The following is a 17,622-nucleotide window of genomic DNA, read 5'->3' as shown; positions in this document are numbered from 1 at the left end:
TGGCTTGGAACAACTCAGAGATGGTCAGGCCCTCCCTCTCCCATAGCTCATATGTGTCAGGACAGGGAACACTCACCCCTTGGCTTCCTTCAAATCGGATGGAAGGTCTCAGTGACACAGAATCCTAAAAGAGAACAAAAAGGGAAAGCTTCAATGGACAGACTGACAATCTATTTCTTCCAGCCACACAGGGCCAGAGCACACCCTGGGTATTAAAGGCTCAGAAGTTCTTCTAACTGCCAGAGCCAAAGTCACAGAATTTTGTCATAGGCTGTGACTCCCAGGGAGAGGAGGAAGCAAATCACATGAGGCTGGTCCCCAGCAAAGAACACTCTACTAGATGCAGCCCATGAGCCCAGCTGAGGTTCACATCACACATGCCTGCTGCTGTTGGTGTGAAGCTAGGCTAGCCTTTTGGTTTGGCTAGAGGTTTGGTCACTGAGTCTATGTAACAGCCTCTAAAGGAAACCTGCATGAAAGCTTCAACCCAGAGCAGTCTGCCCACAGTCCTCCAGGCTGCTTCAGTGAACCCTGGGGCCAGACCACCTTCTCAGAGGTGCTGCTGTCGGGAGGCTCTTGCACCTTCCATTTCCCCTCAGATGTGAGGCTCTGTACAGCTAAATACCTCTGTAGGCAGGTCAGCTTCCAAGGCTCAGGGAGGGCAGGGAAGGGCATGCTGTACATCCCCAGGGGACAAGTGGACAGTTTGTGGCAGCCACAACATTTGCACAAAAAATGGCACACATTTGCCCCCAAGGCAAAGGCAGAGGCCTCCTTGTCTTCAGAGCCTCTTAGTCACATCCTAGCAGACCACAGGGTCAGTCCCTCACACCCAGGTCAGCTCCTTAGCCATGGCACAAAACACTGGTGTTTCATACGGGGACCACATATAAGAGGCAGCATGCATGAAGACACTGAGGCCCCTAGCAGAGGGGTGGGGCCACATCCCCCAATCTCCCACCCAGTGGTCACAGAGTCTGCTCAAGCCCTCAGGTACAAAAACAGCTATGTGCTGGGATGCCCTTCAGACAGACAGGACAAGAGTTTTGGAATGGTAGGTGCTGAGCAGACAAATTGACAGAATTGGTATGTACAGCCCACCGTGGGACATCCACACCATGATGCTGAGCAGGCAGGAGAGGCGGCAGCCCCACCCTAGGTGAGAAACATGGATGCACATGTCGGACAGGGTGCTGAGTCTCATGTGATGCTGGGCACATCAGATGCACACTTGTCACTGAGCTGACCCCAATCCTACCCTATACCTTGGGATGCCATACTAGGGACACCAGGAGAATTTACACAGGCAACATGAGTAAATCCCCAGCCTGGAGACATCTTTGGCTATATAGGAAGTTTAAGGCCAGCCCTGGCTGTTTGATACACTGACTGAAAATTCAAACCATAAAATCCCTCTGGTACTTCCGCTGTGGCAGCGTGCACTGCCTGTCTATGCAGAGGTCTCTGTGGATGAAGGGACTACAACAGAGCAACACCCTCTGTACAGAATCTTGAACAGATAGAAAGTGCCTTTCATTATCCCTCTACTTTCTTCAGAATTATACATGCTTGGTCTGTCACTGGAGCCACAGCTTACCATAAATGGCAAGGCAGGTTAAAGGAAGCCTTTGAGAGACACAAGAGCCATTCACAGCAAAGGAGTCAGACAGGTCAGCTGGCCCTGCTGGCCAAAAATATCAGTGACACCGTGGCACTGGGCCTGAGGCCTAGGAGGTGCTCAGGGGGAGAAGCAGCAGGTGCAAGGACTGGCCCAGGTCCACCCCAGGGCCAAGCTCTCTCTCTAGAGGACAGCGCACAAGCAGAGCACAGGAGCCACCGTGCAGCAGGACTGCTGAGTGCCAGCAACAAGGCGGGAAAGGACACGTGCCTCATGATGTGCATGGAGTCTGGAGTGGCAGCCCAGGGGGCAGCTCTGAGAGTGGCATTATGGCTGAGCAGGCCCTTGCTCTGTAGAGCAAGTACTCTGCGGCTGTCTCAGAGGACAGGGACAGACAGAGACACCCAGTAGCTCAGCCTTCCTCATGGACCTGGGATGGCTGACCTCAAGTGGTTGTCCCCATATGACCTGGCTGCCATCACAGACTTAAGCTTCTAGCTACACAAGCTGGGTCCTTCATGTCAATAATAAGCCATTCACCTGGACAAGAGGCCCCGCCTAGCAGCCACATGAGCTGTCAGCCTATCCCTGCTACTGTCATTAGACTGCAACTCCCCAAAGGGCTATGGACAGGTATGGACAGGCTTGGAAAAGACAGAACAAGCTGTGAATGGTGGTGCACCAGCAGTCAGGAGGCTGAGGCAGGAGAATGATGAGGCCCAGGTAAGCCTGGGTTGCAGAGCAAGACCTTGCCTCAAAAGCCAACAGCTTCTGGGCAGAATGCCATCATGACCCACAAATTGTCACAAGGTCACAGTGACCTTGCAAAGTGAAAACTGATTAACAAAGACAGACCAGGAGGGGCACTGCTCAGTGTTCCACAACAGAGGACCACAGCTGTTCACCACTGCCTTGGCCCATGTGCCTGACAGCTGGAGTCCCTTTTAGTGAGCCAGTCTAGGGGAAACCAGGTGACCTGGGTGAGCTACCCTGATGGTGCCAGCCACTAGCCGGTGGCTGGTGGAGGGACCCAATAGCCTGGCTGGCTCTAGCTGTTACCACTCAGTGCAGACAGGCCATGAAGACAGCAGGTACCTCACACCCAATCTCCTCACACAGCACAGACTCAAAGGCCTTGAGAGGCTGAAGGAGTTAAGTTTCTTCAAAGGTGTCCTGTGTTCTAAACCAACCACTCCTGTCACACCTACCACAGGACCCTGAGGCTGCTGCAATCGGGGTCCATCACATACACACATCCACCTGGCACAACTAAGAACTTTCTTAAAGCCCAACCCTCTCAGCCAGGTCTAGAAAGGGTTACAATCAAGGACCGTGTAGAAGCCTTGTCTCTTTGGCTAGTTCCAGTCAGAAGGTGCCCAGCACCCTGGGACTTGGGCTGCTGAGGGCCTAGGCAGCTTCAGCACCAGCCCTACTCCAATCTGGCCAGTGCATGGTGGGTGCTAGTTGGGCAGAAGGTCAAGTCCGTGAATGGCAGGGCTTGGCGGCCCTGCACTGGACCACAACTTGTGTAGTGGCAGCTCAGGCAAGCTATGTGGTGCCAATGGCTGCTCCAGTAGACTTGCGAAAGAAGGAACCTGGAGTTAGGCATAGTGGTGCACACCTGTAAACACAGCACTTAGAGATGGTAGGAGGTCAGAATTCAAGTCATCCTTTAGTGACTCACAAATTTAAGGCCAGCCTGGGCTACATGAGACTTTGTCTCAAACCAAACCAGAACAAGAAATAACACAGCCTTGGTACCCAAGGCAAGGTGCTGTAGCTGTTAAGGCTGGCATCTGCCCTCCACTAACACATGGCTCAGCACCACCCTGAAGGGCATATAACTCCTAGCAACATGTCTGCATGCCATGCTCTGAGAGGCCTTTACAGGTGATCATGGCAGCATTGCAAGTACTGGGTCTCAGTGGGTCACAGGCTTCCTCTACACACAAACAGGGGAGAGGCATCCCAGCTGTCCTGCTCATGGCAACCCAGCCAAGCTGCATGGCACCAAGCACAGGCCACTCAGGTAAAGTAAGTGAGCAGGTAAATGAACAAATAAATGCCTCCCGCTGGAAACTATGCAGACAGGGCAGCACAATGCAGCCCTAGTTCTCAATAAGTCCTATTGAGGTAGCAGGGGCCAGAGCAGGGCGACCCTTTAAGTCCCCCACCACACCCAGAAGATGCTGAGTGTGCACTGCATCTAGGTCAGAAGCCAGAGAGTGAAATGTGTCTTTGGAGGGTGGTTTCTCTTAGCGCTGCTCACTAAGTAGATCTGTACAGAGTTCTGAAGCCAATGACTGAAAGAAAGCTAGTCACATGTGAGAGGCAAGGCTATCCAGTGAGATACCATGGAACATAAGAATACTAAGAGCAGTGCAGACGATGGGATGCCAGACTTGTCAAGTTTCAGAAGGAAAAGTTCTACCAAGCCTTTTGTGTGAATAAGCTGTGGTGTCTGATCAGCTGGAGCTGAAGAACTGGCTGTGATTAACAAGAGACCAAAACTAGTAAGTAAAACCACCACTGCTGGTTCAATGGATGCTGGTCACAGCGCTGAATAATCAGCTGTGACTAAGAGACTGGTTTCACTGGCTTGAGATCTTCTGAGACATGTTTCCCAGGATGATATATAGAAGCTGTGTTCCAAGAGTGACCAATGTAGTACGCTGGCAGCTAAACTACATGAAGAGACACCCAGGTGGTACCGGTTTTGAAGGCATGAAGGGGGCATGGCGAGCAGCTGAACTGTGTACCACTAGGCCTGGAGTCCCTGCAGAGAGCCCAGGAGAACCTGTTGGTGAAAGTGCAGCCCATTTGCAGTAGAAGAACCTATATTTTGGAGATGTCACTAGTGGCGACCAAAACCAGTATGGAGTGAAGCTGTCCCTAGGAGATAGTATTTGTGTGCAGGACCACATGGTAGAGACAGAGAAGTGATCCAAGCCCCTTAGAGGTGTCCAGAAGATCTTTTTTTTTTTTTAAAGATTTTTTTTATGTATATGAGTTCTGTAGCTGCCTTCAGACACACCAGAAGATGGTATCTGATCCCATTATAGATGGTTGTGAGCCTCCATATGGGTGCTAGTAATTGAACTCAGGACCTACTGGAAGAGCAATCAGTGCTCTTAACTGCTGAGATGAGACATTTCTCCAGCCCCAGTCCAGAAGATCTTGAACAAAGATACTGGCTATTGAGAGCTCTTCTGGTTGTTGTTTGTTTTTTGGGGTGGGGTGGGGTGTTGAGACAGGTTTCTTTGTGTAACCTCCACTGAACTGGAACTCACTCTATAGACCAGGCTGGCCTCAAACTCACAGAGGTCCAACTGCCTCTGCCTCCCAAGTATTGGGATTAAAGGCAAGTGCCATCACCATACAACTGGATACTGAGTTACTTACAGTTAGGGTTTGGTTTTGATTTGATTTGATTGTGTCCTGGCCCTTCCCTCTTGAGTAAGAAACTACGTATTTTACAGGAGCCCATAGTTGAGAAACTTTGACATTTAAAAGATTTTGGATTTTAAGAGACCAGCTATTTTAAAGAGGCTGAATTTTTAAAGACAGTGGGACTTTAAGAATTTGGAGCCGGTTCTGGTGGCACAGGATTTACTGAAGGAGGCAGAGGCAGGAGGATCTGGAGTTCGAGGCCAGCCTGGGATACACATTTAATGCTGGGCAGTGGTAGCACATGCCTTGAATCCCAGCACTCAGGAGGCAGAGGCAGGCGGATTTCTGAGTTCAAGGCCAGCCTGGTCTACAGAGTGAGTTCCAGGACAGCCAGGGCTACACAGAGAAATACTGTCTCAAAAAATCAAAACAAAACAAAAAAATAATTTGGAATATTTATGTTATAATGTTGATATTAATGTGTAATCTTGGGGAAGAAGAAGAAAGGAAAGGTCATGGCTTAACAGTGATGTGTTGAAAATGTCAAACTGACAAGTGGTCAATTGTGCTGGCTAGTTTTTTTGTTTTTGTTTTTTAAGATTTATTATGTATATTGTATTCTGCCTGCATGCTACAATAGGGCACCAGATATCACTGTAGATGATTATGAGTGACCATGTGGTTGCTGGGAATTGAACTTAGGACCTCTGGAAGAGCAATCAGTGCTCTTAACCTGAGCCATCTCTACAGGTCTGTGCTGGCTAGTTTTATGTCAAACTTTTGACACAAGCTAGAGTCATCTGAGAGGGAATGCCTCTGTAAGACTGGGATGTAGGCAAGCTGGTGGGGCATTTTCTTAATCAGTGATTGACTGGGGAGGGCCCAGCCCACTGTGGGTCCTGAGATCACCCAGGCTGAACAAGCCAGTAAGCAGCACCCCTCCATGGCATGGCCTCCGCATCAGCTCCTGCCTCCAGGTTTCTGCCCTACTTGAGTTAGCAGTGATATGGAAGTGTAACCTGCCTTGCTGTAGTCTACGGTTCTTTCTCCATCTGGCTGCTGTTGTCAAAGTCCCACAGTTTGTGGTACCACTTCCACAGCAAGACACAAAGCCCTGTGGGCCAGGTGACAGCAGGTGTGACACTTCCTATGATCTCAGCTATGTTTAGACTGGCTCCTAGGCGCCTGTGGGAGGTCACTGATAGCCTGAAGGTCCTGGTGAGTGCTGGAGGGCAAATTATGGCTAAGGTGGTCACAGCACCATGTCTAGGCTGGGTTGGAGGTGACATCTTCCCTGATCCCATCAGATTAACAAGTCTGACTATGTGCTGTGGGCAGGCAGCAGTGACAGCCATACTTTTGGGGACAGGTGCCACTCCTGAAGCTTGCTGAAGCTAAGGACACAGCTGTGATTGTGATTGCAGAAGAATTTTAATTCAGAACATGGCTGCTCTGGCAAGAGATCACATCCAAAGACCTTCTTGGTCTGTGTGATCTGGCTGGGATACACACACCTTTCATCCAAGAAGACAGACATGCAGATTTCTGAGTTCTACTCAATTCTGTTCAGGTAATTTTGTTGAGTTGGTGAGTTAAGGGGCAGTGTAGTGGAACTGAGTTTGTGCAGTTCAGGGGCCGTTTTACCAGGAGAGTTTTACAGAGACAAGTTGAAGAAAAATCAAGCTAGATACAGGAGAAGATTGAATGAGCCAGAGATCAAGGAACTAGAAGATTAGAACAAACTGCTAGAGTTAGTTTGAGGCCAAACAGAGCAATTCAGTCAGAAGCTGACAGAACAGAGTTTGAATCAGTCAGCTAGGAGAGGAGTTTAGCCGGAACAGCTGAGTTAAACCAGCCAGTTAGAGCTCAGAAAGAACTAGAAAGGGTGAGCTTATTCAGCAGTAAGCCTTAGAGGCTCAAAACATCCTAGGCCTAGATAAGGTTTTATGGAGGCTAGAAGCATCCAGGGCTAGACCTAGGTTAGCAGAGGGAGGCTTACTGCCTCTTAGACCACAGTTACAATCTAGCAAATAAAAGTTACTTTTATAGCAGACAGCTCTGCCAGGCACTGCACCTGGCTGACAACAGCAGCACAGCCCACACTTGGCTGAGAGCCAGTTGGCTTCAAACTGTGGGGTAGTGACATGAATATCCTGGTCACTGAGCCTGCATACTATCAGCACTGATCCATTCCTGGGACAGGGCAATGCAGTGTGACTAGGCAAGCCCCCCAGCAGTCAGGCAAGGCAAGCATCAGGACACGGGGCCATCTCAGGAGAGCAGGGTGGTGAGACAACAGGAAGTCTGTGCAAGCCCCTAAGGCAGTCGGCAGTTTACAGAAGTGTGGCTAAAGTTGACTGATACCTCTGTGAGCACTGCAGAGACGGGGTAGGGAAGCACTCACACCAGCACCCAGGCAGTCCAGAGGGAAGCTACTGTCTTGACCACCTTGGACACTATATTGGATGACAGACAGGGATCATTCCACAACATACTGCCCAGCTGGAGCCACACCTTAAAAAAAAAAAAGGGTTGCCATGTGCTTGAAATGCATATGGATCACAATTCAATTTGGTGGCCATGGAAATGTGGCTCAGCTGGGCAATATGTTGTGGAACAGTCCCAAGTCTGGAAGAACAGGGCTGAGTCTGAGATGCTGGTCCCAAGGCTGCAAAGAAATGGGGCTGGGAGTCCAAATGTAATGGATGGGTCATATCTAGAGCCAGACAAGGCTGGGTGAGGATGGCAGAGTACACTGTGCCATTTCCTGGAGCCAGGAGTCAACCTTGCTAAGCAGTGTCTCTCCTCCATCCACTGTCTGCCCCTGACCCAGGACAGAAGACCAGGGAAGGGAGGGCATAGATCCCTTCTTCCAGCCTTCCTTGGGGTGCCAGGCCATAGGCTGCCTTCTCAGAGCCTTGCAAGGAGGAAAGGGGACTTGTAGGGGCTGAGCCCTGGGCAGTGACCTCCTGGTTGCCACTCCTTTCCAGTAAAGCCCAGCCTGTTGGGAAATGCCCTTCAGGAATCCTCCCCCAGCTTCCTGGAAGGATGAGTGTAGTCGCCAAGGCCATGGACCCTGCTGGGAAAGGCGCCTCTTTGAGCAACTGGGGCTTGGAAACCAGGCCCAGAGCTGTGGCTCTCACAGAGGTCCTCCTGACCACCTGAGCAGGTCAGATGGGGCAGATGGATGGCAGACTGCTGAGCCTGGTGTAACCACAGTAGGCGTGTCTAACTAAAGGAGAGACCCAGAAAGCTCCCAAAGTGAGACCTCAAAGAAGACTCTTGAAAGCTGGAACTGAAGACACAACCTTCCTGCAGCCCTGACAGAGGGGGCAGGGCACTGTGGCCATATACTGCACACCCAGAGCCCAGCCCTGCTGTCAAGCTCCCTCAAATTTATTTTCTGTTCCTGCGAATGTGTCTTTCTGAAGTTGTATCCATGGGTCAGACACCATGTGTGGGATCTGTGGCTGTTATACCTGGAAGCTCCAAACACCGAAAACTGTTCTGTCCTGGATCAGTGTCACTGGGTTGTAGCATCCTTCCCTTGTTGACTGTTACTTTAATCTTTGCCTCAGGTGGTCACATGGAACTCTCTTCTTACAGGAACACTAGATTTTCTTTTTCATGTGAGCTGGTCTCACATATTCCTGGCTGTCCTTGAAGTTCCTATATAGCTGGGAATGAGCCTGGACTACTGTCCCTCCTGCCCCAAGCCTGGTTATGTGATACTGGACAGAGTCCAGAGCTCCACAGCTGGTCACTGCCATCTTCTGTTAGCTCTGGAAGGTCTTGCTGACCCAGAACTCCTAGCCTGCACCTAGCCAGCCTTCAGGTCAACAATCCTCACGCCTCTGTGTCTAGAATGCCAAGAAGGCATTTTTTTTTTTTTTTGGGTGTTTTTGAAACAGGGTTTCTCTGTATAGCCCTGGCTGTCCTGGAACTCACTCTGTAGACCAGGCTGGCCTTGAACTCAGAAATTCGCCTGCCTCTGCCTCCCCAGTGCTGGCACCACGCCCGGCTTGTTTTTGTTTTTTAAAGTCATGAGTTTTCCTATCTAACCACGGCTGGCCCTAACCTTTGGTCCTTCTGTATAAGCTCCTACCTGCCAGGATGACAGTGTGCCCTATCCCCTCCAGTCATGTTCTCATACATTACACAAAAACACCTTTACTGTCAGGAAAGGACATTTGGTTTTGGACGCTAAGGACAATAACCAAATTTTTTGCGCTGCACCTGTTGCCCAGGTCAGCTAGGGGCATATCCTTTGACTCTGAGCATATTTAATCACACACGGGTGGCCCCTGTTATGAATGTCCTGACTTTCTTGTTTCAGTTTTAAAAAAGGGTGTTGTGTTGCTCAGTCTGGTCTCAAACTCCTGATGTAGCTGCCTCCACCTCCCTGAGGTGACAGGATAACACCATTCCCAGCTGTTTTTTAGAACACAAACAACAAACAAAACCTAGTTTTGGAAAGGCTATTGTTTTATTAGTATTTTGTTGATGTTGATTTGTCTGTTTTTGAGATAGGGTCTCACATTATATAGTTCTGGCTGTCCTGGAATTCACTATGTAGATGAGGCTGGCCTTGAACTCACAAAGATCCACTTGTGTGCACCATCACACACTGCTGAAAAACCAGTTTTATAATACCTCCCAAATAACCATTCACACAGCTCCTTGCAGTGGCTGTGCCCATCCTGAGAGCAGTTTTCTCAAGAGCCACATGTCCTACCCACCTGAAGTCATAGCCAAAATGTTACCCAGGTCTGTCTCCAAAGACATTGGCCTTCTCACCTAAGGGCCCTCGCCACTCCTGCGCCACTCCCACTGGGTATCAGGGCAGTTGCTAGGCTACCTCCTCTTAACTTCAAAGGCCCACCCCCATTCTCAGCCACAGAACAAGCACAAAGAAGATAGGAGCTTGGACAAGGGAGTGAGGAACCAGCCTCTTAGGACAACAAGTTCTATTGTCCCCAAGCAACCCCAGCTGGGCCAGCACACCATTTGATCTTACCAGAATGTTGCAACTCAGCCCACTCATGATCTGCATGCAACTTCAGAACTCTGCTAAACCAGCAGGCCTGCACACTCAGCCACAACCCTTGACCTCCCTAGGGCACCTCCTTGAGCACATCCCAGACAGACCTCCAGATTGCCGGGCCTCCTGGGCCAACCCAAGGTTCCACTTTGCTTCAAACCTGCTCCTCCTCGCGCCGGGCATGGTGGCGCACGCCTTTAATCCCAGCACTTGGGAGGCAGAGGCAGGCGGATTTTTGAGTTCGAGGCCAGCCTGGTCTACAGAGTGAGTTCCAGGACAGCCCAGGGCTACAGAGAAACCCTGTCTTGAAAAAAACAAAACAAGAAAAAAACCTGCTCCTCCTCAAATGCAAGTGCAAAGAGACCAACTACAGACAAAGACAGGCACTGGACAGACAATGGACAGGTCTTTGGGGTCCTCAGGCACAGTACTCCCTGACCCTGAGTTGTGAAGTCAAAGAAAGTCATGACCATTGCACACGGGCTACCTGCCCCTTCTTCAGAACCCTGGCCCCAGGAGGCGCAGCACTGCTCTCAGTGCCCTCCTGAAGAGGATGTGTGTAAGTGCTTTCCCACCCTGTCTCACAGCGGGGGTCATTTCTCTCCTACAGCCCCAGGCACTCAGGCTGCTCTAGTCACCTCTGTGGGGGTGGAGGTGCCACTGTCTGCTGAGCTCACTTGTGGGTCTGTGCTATCTGACAGGCTCAACTCCATTTGCCGCTGCCACTTTCCCTTGCAAGGAACTTTTGTCCACTGTCTTCATTCTGTGCTCAGCAGAACCTGCATAAGCAGTAACATCAGTAGAGAAGTGTATCAGAGGAACTGCCCCAGGTTGCATGTCCCCACGTGTCCTTTGTCGGGGTGACACACCCTGATCTCCAGTCAGGCTGTGCAGAAGCTGATGACAAGCATCTGCCAACTGGCATTGCTTCAGGAAGATGACCAACGCCCAGCACAGAGAACCAATTACAATGTCCACATTTATGAATCCCCCTCCTGCCCCAGCCACTCAGTTGGCTGTGACAGCAGTGTCAGGAGGTCAAGAGCAGCCTGGGCCCTGCCCTGCAGCACAGAAGCCCAGTCATGGAACTTAGGGCTCATGAAAAAGCCTGAGTGTAGAGATACACACTGTTATACTGTCAGGATCTGATCAGAGAGTGAGCACAGACACTCAGGGTAGACTGTAATCTCCAGTCCTCACAAGGCAGGCTGTATTCTCACCCAAAGCCAGCTAGGACAAGCAGGCCCAACTTTAACAAAAAGAGAGGTAAGTTCTCTGGTATACCCGCCTACTGGAGCTGTGGCATATGTCCCTGTGTCGACAGCACTTGCAAAGCTAAGGGGATGGCAGGAAGGACTGCAGGCTGGACTCCTCAAGTTTTTCTTTGGATCCATTTATCATCTGTCTTCAGACAAAAACGGGCTTATCTTCAGGGTGAAAAGTATGAAGGGAAGCAGCTGGGCTCTGCTCTGGGACTCTGCAGTAGAACTGACCTTGCAAAAAAGTCACTTTTGGGAAGTTTCTCAACAGTTCTATCAGGTCAGGAGAATCCTGAGAAGATCGAGGGAATGCATGCCTGTCAGCCTGCAAGCCCAAGACTCCCTGTGGCTTATGTCTCCACAACCTCAGATCTCAAGGTCCCTCCAACAAGCTCTAGCCTCCTCCAACAGCTTTGCAGGAGTCTTCAGAAGGAAATCTCACTAGGGCATCTATCATCACAGCTCTAATGCTCAGACAGTGACCAGCTTGGTCTTGAGCCCTCTGTGAGGCTTACACAGAGCTATGAAGCCAGTGTTCCCACTGTATATTGCTCTTGCAGCTGTCTACCTGGCTGACTCCTGGTATGCTGACAGCCTTGTCCTAACAAGGTGGTATCTCATGGTCAGCAGGCACAGTGGGCACAAGTGTTAGAAAAGCCCATCTAACAGTGCTAACTCCTGAGCTGACAGCCTAGCATGGGTTGAAAGGAGGTACACAATGACACTGACCACACATACAGCTCTGGAGTCCTCTGACCCCTAGCCACCAGGCACAGTTGGGTCCTGTGACTTGCTGGCTGGTTCTCCAAGAATAGCTCTTCCTGTCTCTAGAGTGTTTTAAGAACTCCAGGCACAAAGCTGCATCAGAACACACATGGCCCTCCTACCCACCCACACTCCACACATGGGTGCACATGCACACACATAGAGAGATAATCTGTGCACAGACACACCTACTTGCTTTCCCAATCCTAGACAAAGGCTGGTCTCTGGTGCACGAGTCAGAGACACTTGGGGGGGTCTCTAGAGAGGGGTGTGGCCACAAGCTCCTGAATTCAATACCAGCTTATCAACTGCCTATAACTGGATGCTTCTCGGCCATTCTGGCTACGAGGAGGATTTCAACGTACACAGCGCCAGCCAGGGAGGAAAGGCCTTATAGGAACACGAGTTCCAGAATGGTCCCAAAGAACCTGGAACCTGTCCCACAGGCAGATACTTAGATGTCACAGGACTCACCAGTGTGTCTTGTGGAGAGAGGCAGTCCTCATCAATGTTCCATGTGCATCACACTCAAGAGAGCTGAGGCTCAGGCAGCTCAGCAGGGCAGAAGCGCCCTCCAGAGGGCCCAGAGTAGTAGGATCTACAAAGATCAGGCCTACAGCAGCCAGACACACTTCCTCCTTCCTTTGGCAACAGCCTTCTTCCTGGCTTAAGTTCAAGGGCAGGAAGCAGCTTTGCTGAACACTCCTTGCCCTTGGCCATGAGGGCAACCCAGGAGCCAGATGGCAGGAGTTGACTCTCACTGTAGTCTATGACAACAAGTCTATGCCCATGATGGTGAGACGTCATGGCAAAACTGTGAGACAATGGCCAAAGCTATTGACACTACTAAGTGCCAGCTAGGACACAATGGAACTCTCAGCACCACTGTGCAAATGTGGCATCACCACTGCCACAGGTGAAGTCTCCTTAAGATGCTACCTTGAGGTCCCAAAAGTTCACTCCTCTACACAGCCTCAGGGGAGTGGAGGTCACAGAAAGAAGGCAATGGCACACACCTACTCCTCACACTCAGGAGGCAGAGGCAGGGTATGGGAAACTTAAGGCAAGGCCTCTGTACATCAGAGGCCAGCCTGGCTATATGCTATCTCCAACAATGCCTCAAGCAGAATGGAGTAAAAGCACTGGCCAGACCAGGAAGGTGGCTCCTAGGAACATGGATGAAAACACAGACACAGCGATGTACATCTGGAATCCCAGCACTCCTGTGGCCAAAAAAGTACAGACAGGAGTGTGTGCCTGGAGAACAGGATCGATTGCCTCTGAGGGACAGAGCCAACCACTCCAGAAGGGGCTCTTCTCTGCTCTGTTCTGAGACAGAGGTTCACTGTGCAATGCTGACTGACCTGGAACTCAAGACCAGGTGAGCTCCAAACCTGATGATTGCTGGGATTAAAGGCACGTGTTAAAAGTGGAAAAACAAAGATGTCCATGGTTTTTCAAATCATGTGGGTACATGTGTTTCCGGGGTTGATGGAGCACATGAATGAACTGTTTTATCATATAATGGGATAGATGGACCCTAATGGTACAGACCCAGCATCCTCAGTACCTTGAAGGGGAAAGGCCACCCTAGGCTACAAAGAAGGACCCTGTCTCAAAAATACCCAAACAAAGGCTGGAGATATGGCTCAGAGGTTAAGAACACTGGCTGCTCTTCCGAGGTCCTGAGTTCAATTCCCAGCAATGGTGGCTCACAACCATTTGTGATGATATCTGGTGCCCTCTTCTGGCCTGCAGGCAGAACACTTTATACATAACAAATAAAACTTAAAAAAAAAAAAAAAAACGAAACAAGAGGCTGGAGAGGTCCAACAGTTAGGAACACTTACTGCTCTTGCAGAAGACCCGGGTTCCATTCCCAGTACATACATGATGCTTATAACCATCTATGGCCCCAGTTCTGGGAGATCCAATGCCCCTTCTGAGCTCTGAAGGCACCAGGCACATGGTGTGGACATAGACTCAGGCACACATACATCAAATTAAATAAACATTAAATAACAAAAGGGACATGCCACAGGTGGAAACGCAAAACTGTCATCCCAGCACTCCAGAGGAGGTAGAGATGTGAGTTCAAGGCATCTTCCACAAAACAGACTTCAGGACTGGGCTAGGTGAGCCTGTTTCAAAAGCAATCAGCTGCCTCAGGGCATGGGGACTGAGAAGGAACAGAGGGTAGGCATGGGAGAGTGGAAGAACTGTGCACGGTGCTGTACCAAAGGCTCAGAACTCACCAGACCTCACACAAACAATGCACATACGAGCTTGTTTGTTTGGACATGAATAGTTCCCACAAGTTCAGTGTTTGAACACTCTGTCCCTGCAGGTGGTGCTGTGTTAAAGGTGGCATCACCAAAGGGTGGGGCCTAGCTGGGGAAGGGGAAAAATGTGGGCAGGCTTTCCTGTTCCTGGCCCCACTGGCAGTCTGAGATGTTTTTATCTGTTGTCGGAGTATGTCCAGCCACAGTTCCTGCTACCACACATCAAACCGCTTTAGCCATAAGATTCAAGGGACAAAAGCAGCACATGAGTCCCTGTCCTGTGTCCTGCCATAGTGGCAGAAGAGTAAGCTGGGCAGGGACTGAGGCAGGGTGGGGATGCTATGAGAAGCCTTAGCACATGGGGCAGACTGGCAGCAGCAAGTGAGCAGGTTCTGCACTTCCACAAGGCTCTGTACAGCATGTTCATGGTGGGCTCCAGCAATGAATCTGGCTGTGCCCAGCCTTCAGGGAGAGTGTACCTAAAACTAACAGAATAAGCCAGGCACAGCAGAGCAGCCTTTATCCCAGCACTCAAGGCAGAGGTAAGTGGATTTTTCTGTGTTTGAAGCTAGCCTGATCTACATATCGAGCTCCATGCCAACCAGAACTGTACAGTGAGACCCAATCTCAGAAAATAAGCTAAACACAATAAACTAGCAGAGGAAATTTCAAGAGAGCAGAGCACCAGGCTTTGGAATGATCCCTATCCACTGCTCTTAGTCAGACTACAAGCAGAGAATAGACCAGGAAGATGTGGACAATGTACACTGTGGGGAGGTAAAGAGCAAATTGAAAGTGGACAAGGTGGCTGTGCAAAGCACAGAGGGGCTGTAATTGCTCAGAGCTCAATGGGAATCTGACATGGACCTGGTTCTAACATAACAGGAAAATGTCTTGCAGGCAGGCTCCACTCCTCAGACTCAAGGTGAGAGACCAAGACCCTTTGGAAAACATTCCTTTGAGAATCTGAAGAGACAGCCAAATGCAAAGATGCTCTACTGTAACATGACCACCTGGGTATATGTCCTTCAGGTTCAGCTGAGCAAACAGAGCTGCTGCAGCCACAGCTCAGGGCTGTGACAACACTTTGAGATGGCAGCAGAACCCACACTGGCTCTATGTGCTAACTTCACAGGCATGCAGGATGCAGCAGTGGCAGGGTCATAAAGACTCAGACCAAGGTTCCAGAATTAAAGTGTGAGAGTCAGGTAACATGGACCCAGGCTGCATGTTACATGGAGGTCCTGAAGGCACAGAGAGAGGAAGGTGAAACATCAGTTGTAATGGAGACAAGGGGATGCCATGATGGCCAGGAACATGGGATGCTGTGCTGATTCAGGTTTTTGTCAACCTGACATAAGCCAGAGTAATCTGGAAAGGGGGAGTATCATCTGAGGCGTCATCTCCGTCAGAACGGCCAGCAGGCAAGTCTCGAGGAGGGCATTTTCTTGATTAATAATTCCTGTGGGCAGTGCCAGCAGGTGTGCAGGAGAGCAGGCAGAGCAAGCCAGTAAATAAGCAGTATTCCTGCCAGACAGTGGTGGCGCACACCTTTAATCCCAGGAAAAAAAAAAAAAAGCATTCCTCCTCCATGGCCTCTGCTTAGGCTCCTGCCTTAATGTCCTGCCCTGAATTCCCTTGATAATGGACTACAACTATAAGCTAAAATAAACTCTTTTCTCCCCAAGTAGCTCTTGGTCAGTGTTTTACCACAGCAACAGAATGAGCTCTAAGACCGATACCCAGCAAGGAAAGTTGTGGGCACAAAGCAGAGCAGGCACAAGAGAGGTTCCACTCGCCACAGGCCAAGGAGCTACCCAAGACTTCAAATGTTGCTGCTGTGAGCCCAAGATGCCCACCCAGAGACATGATTCCAGTTTCCTGTGCCTCACTGGGTTGTGGTCTTGCTTGGTCGTCTCTCATGAACATACTGGCTCTTTTTTTTAAATGTTGTAATTATATTTATGTACAGAAAACTTACATTTAACCCAGTTTAGTGGCGAGTTCTTTAGCCTTTGCCTTTTCCAGCTTGGCAATGCGAGCCACAGACTTAGGACCCAGGACGCTGCCTCCCCAGTGGCGACAACAATCATCATATCTGTCATTATAATTGGTCCTAATAGCTCCCACCAGCTTAGCCAGAGCACCCTTGTCTTCTGAGTTAACCTGTGTGAAGGCCACAGTGGTGCATGTCTTCCTGTGGACCAGGCACCCCAGACTGGCCCTTCCGTTGATGATGCTGTAGGGCAGGGCACCCCTATCTTTCAACGCAGGGCAGACAGGAAAACCACCAGCTCAATGGGTCTACGTCATGGACAATCACTGTATTGACTCCTGATTGGAAGTCAGGTGGTCTCTTAGTTGAGACGTCCCCTTTGCCAGCAGCTTTCTTCTCAGCATGGGCCAGTAGCCTTTGTTTCTTCTCTGGCCTGTACTTGTGGGCAAGCTTAAGCTGAGTAGCTGTTTGCCTGTCCAGGGCCTGAGTAAACTGGTTAATGACAGGAGGTACTTTGAGCCACTTATAGAGGATGGTTCTTTGCCACTGTGACCTGATGTAGTGGGGCCATTTGACGAAGCGTGTTAGATTTCTTTTGGGCTGGATGTCCTGCCCAATGCCAAAGTTCTTGGGCCTTTTCTCAAAGGATTGACCACCTTTTTAGCCTCCTGTTTCTTGACGATGGCGGGGTCCGGGGCCACTTTCTTCCCCTTGGGCATCTTGCTTGGTTGATGGAGAGAACTTTTTTTTTTTTAAGATTTATTTTATATATGTGAGTACACTGTCACTGTCTTCAGACACACCAGAAGAGGGCATCAGAACCCATTACAAATCCTCTGGAAGAGCAGTCAGTGCTCTTAACAGTAGAGCCATCTCTCCAGCCCCTGGCTCCTCCTTTTGGAAGAAATTTTGTTCTGTACCACTGTATGCTGGGAATATGTTACTTGAGGATTTTGGTTTTGTTCTTGTTTTTTGAGACAAAGTGTTTTGTAGGCCAGACTCACTACATAGCTGGGTTGACCTTGAACTCTTGACCCTCCATAACAACAGCATGGCTCCCATGCCTGAAAATGGTATTTGATTTCACAGGGACTCAGCAGAGACTCTGGACTTTTAAACAATGTTGAAACCATTGCAACTGTGAGGGTTGGAAGTATGAGCCTAAGCCTGGATCACACTGTCTGAGTGTGAACTGTTCCCACAGGCTCCCATGTAAGCACACTCTTCCTCAAGCCAGGGGTGCTGGTTTGGTTTTTGTTCTTGGGAGTACT

At 50.0% G+C, this 17,622-nt stretch overlaps 1 protein-coding gene across 1 annotated transcript in view; it reads right to left on the bottom strand.

Annotated features, from left to right (window-relative positions):
- Nucleotides 1-17,622, bottom strand: part of Ell (elongation factor RNA polymerase II) — a 53,184-nt gene that overhangs the window by 19,872 nt on the left and 15,690 nt on the right. The window contains exon 2 of the mRNA NM_007924.2: nucleotides 77-124. Within this exon, the coding sequence (NP_031950.2) occupies nucleotides 77-124 (48 nt within the window). The remainder of the gene's footprint in view (nucleotides 1-76; nucleotides 125-17,622) is intronic.

Source organism: Mus musculus, chromosome 8 (assembly GCF_000001635.26).
Source record: "Mus musculus strain C57BL/6J chromosome 8, GRCm38.p6 C57BL/6J".
NCBI classification, from domain to species: Eukaryota; Metazoa; Chordata; class Mammalia; order Rodentia; family Muridae; genus Mus; species Mus musculus.
Note: the sequence above shows the minus strand (reverse complement) of the source record. Positions and strands in the feature narration are given on the sequence as shown.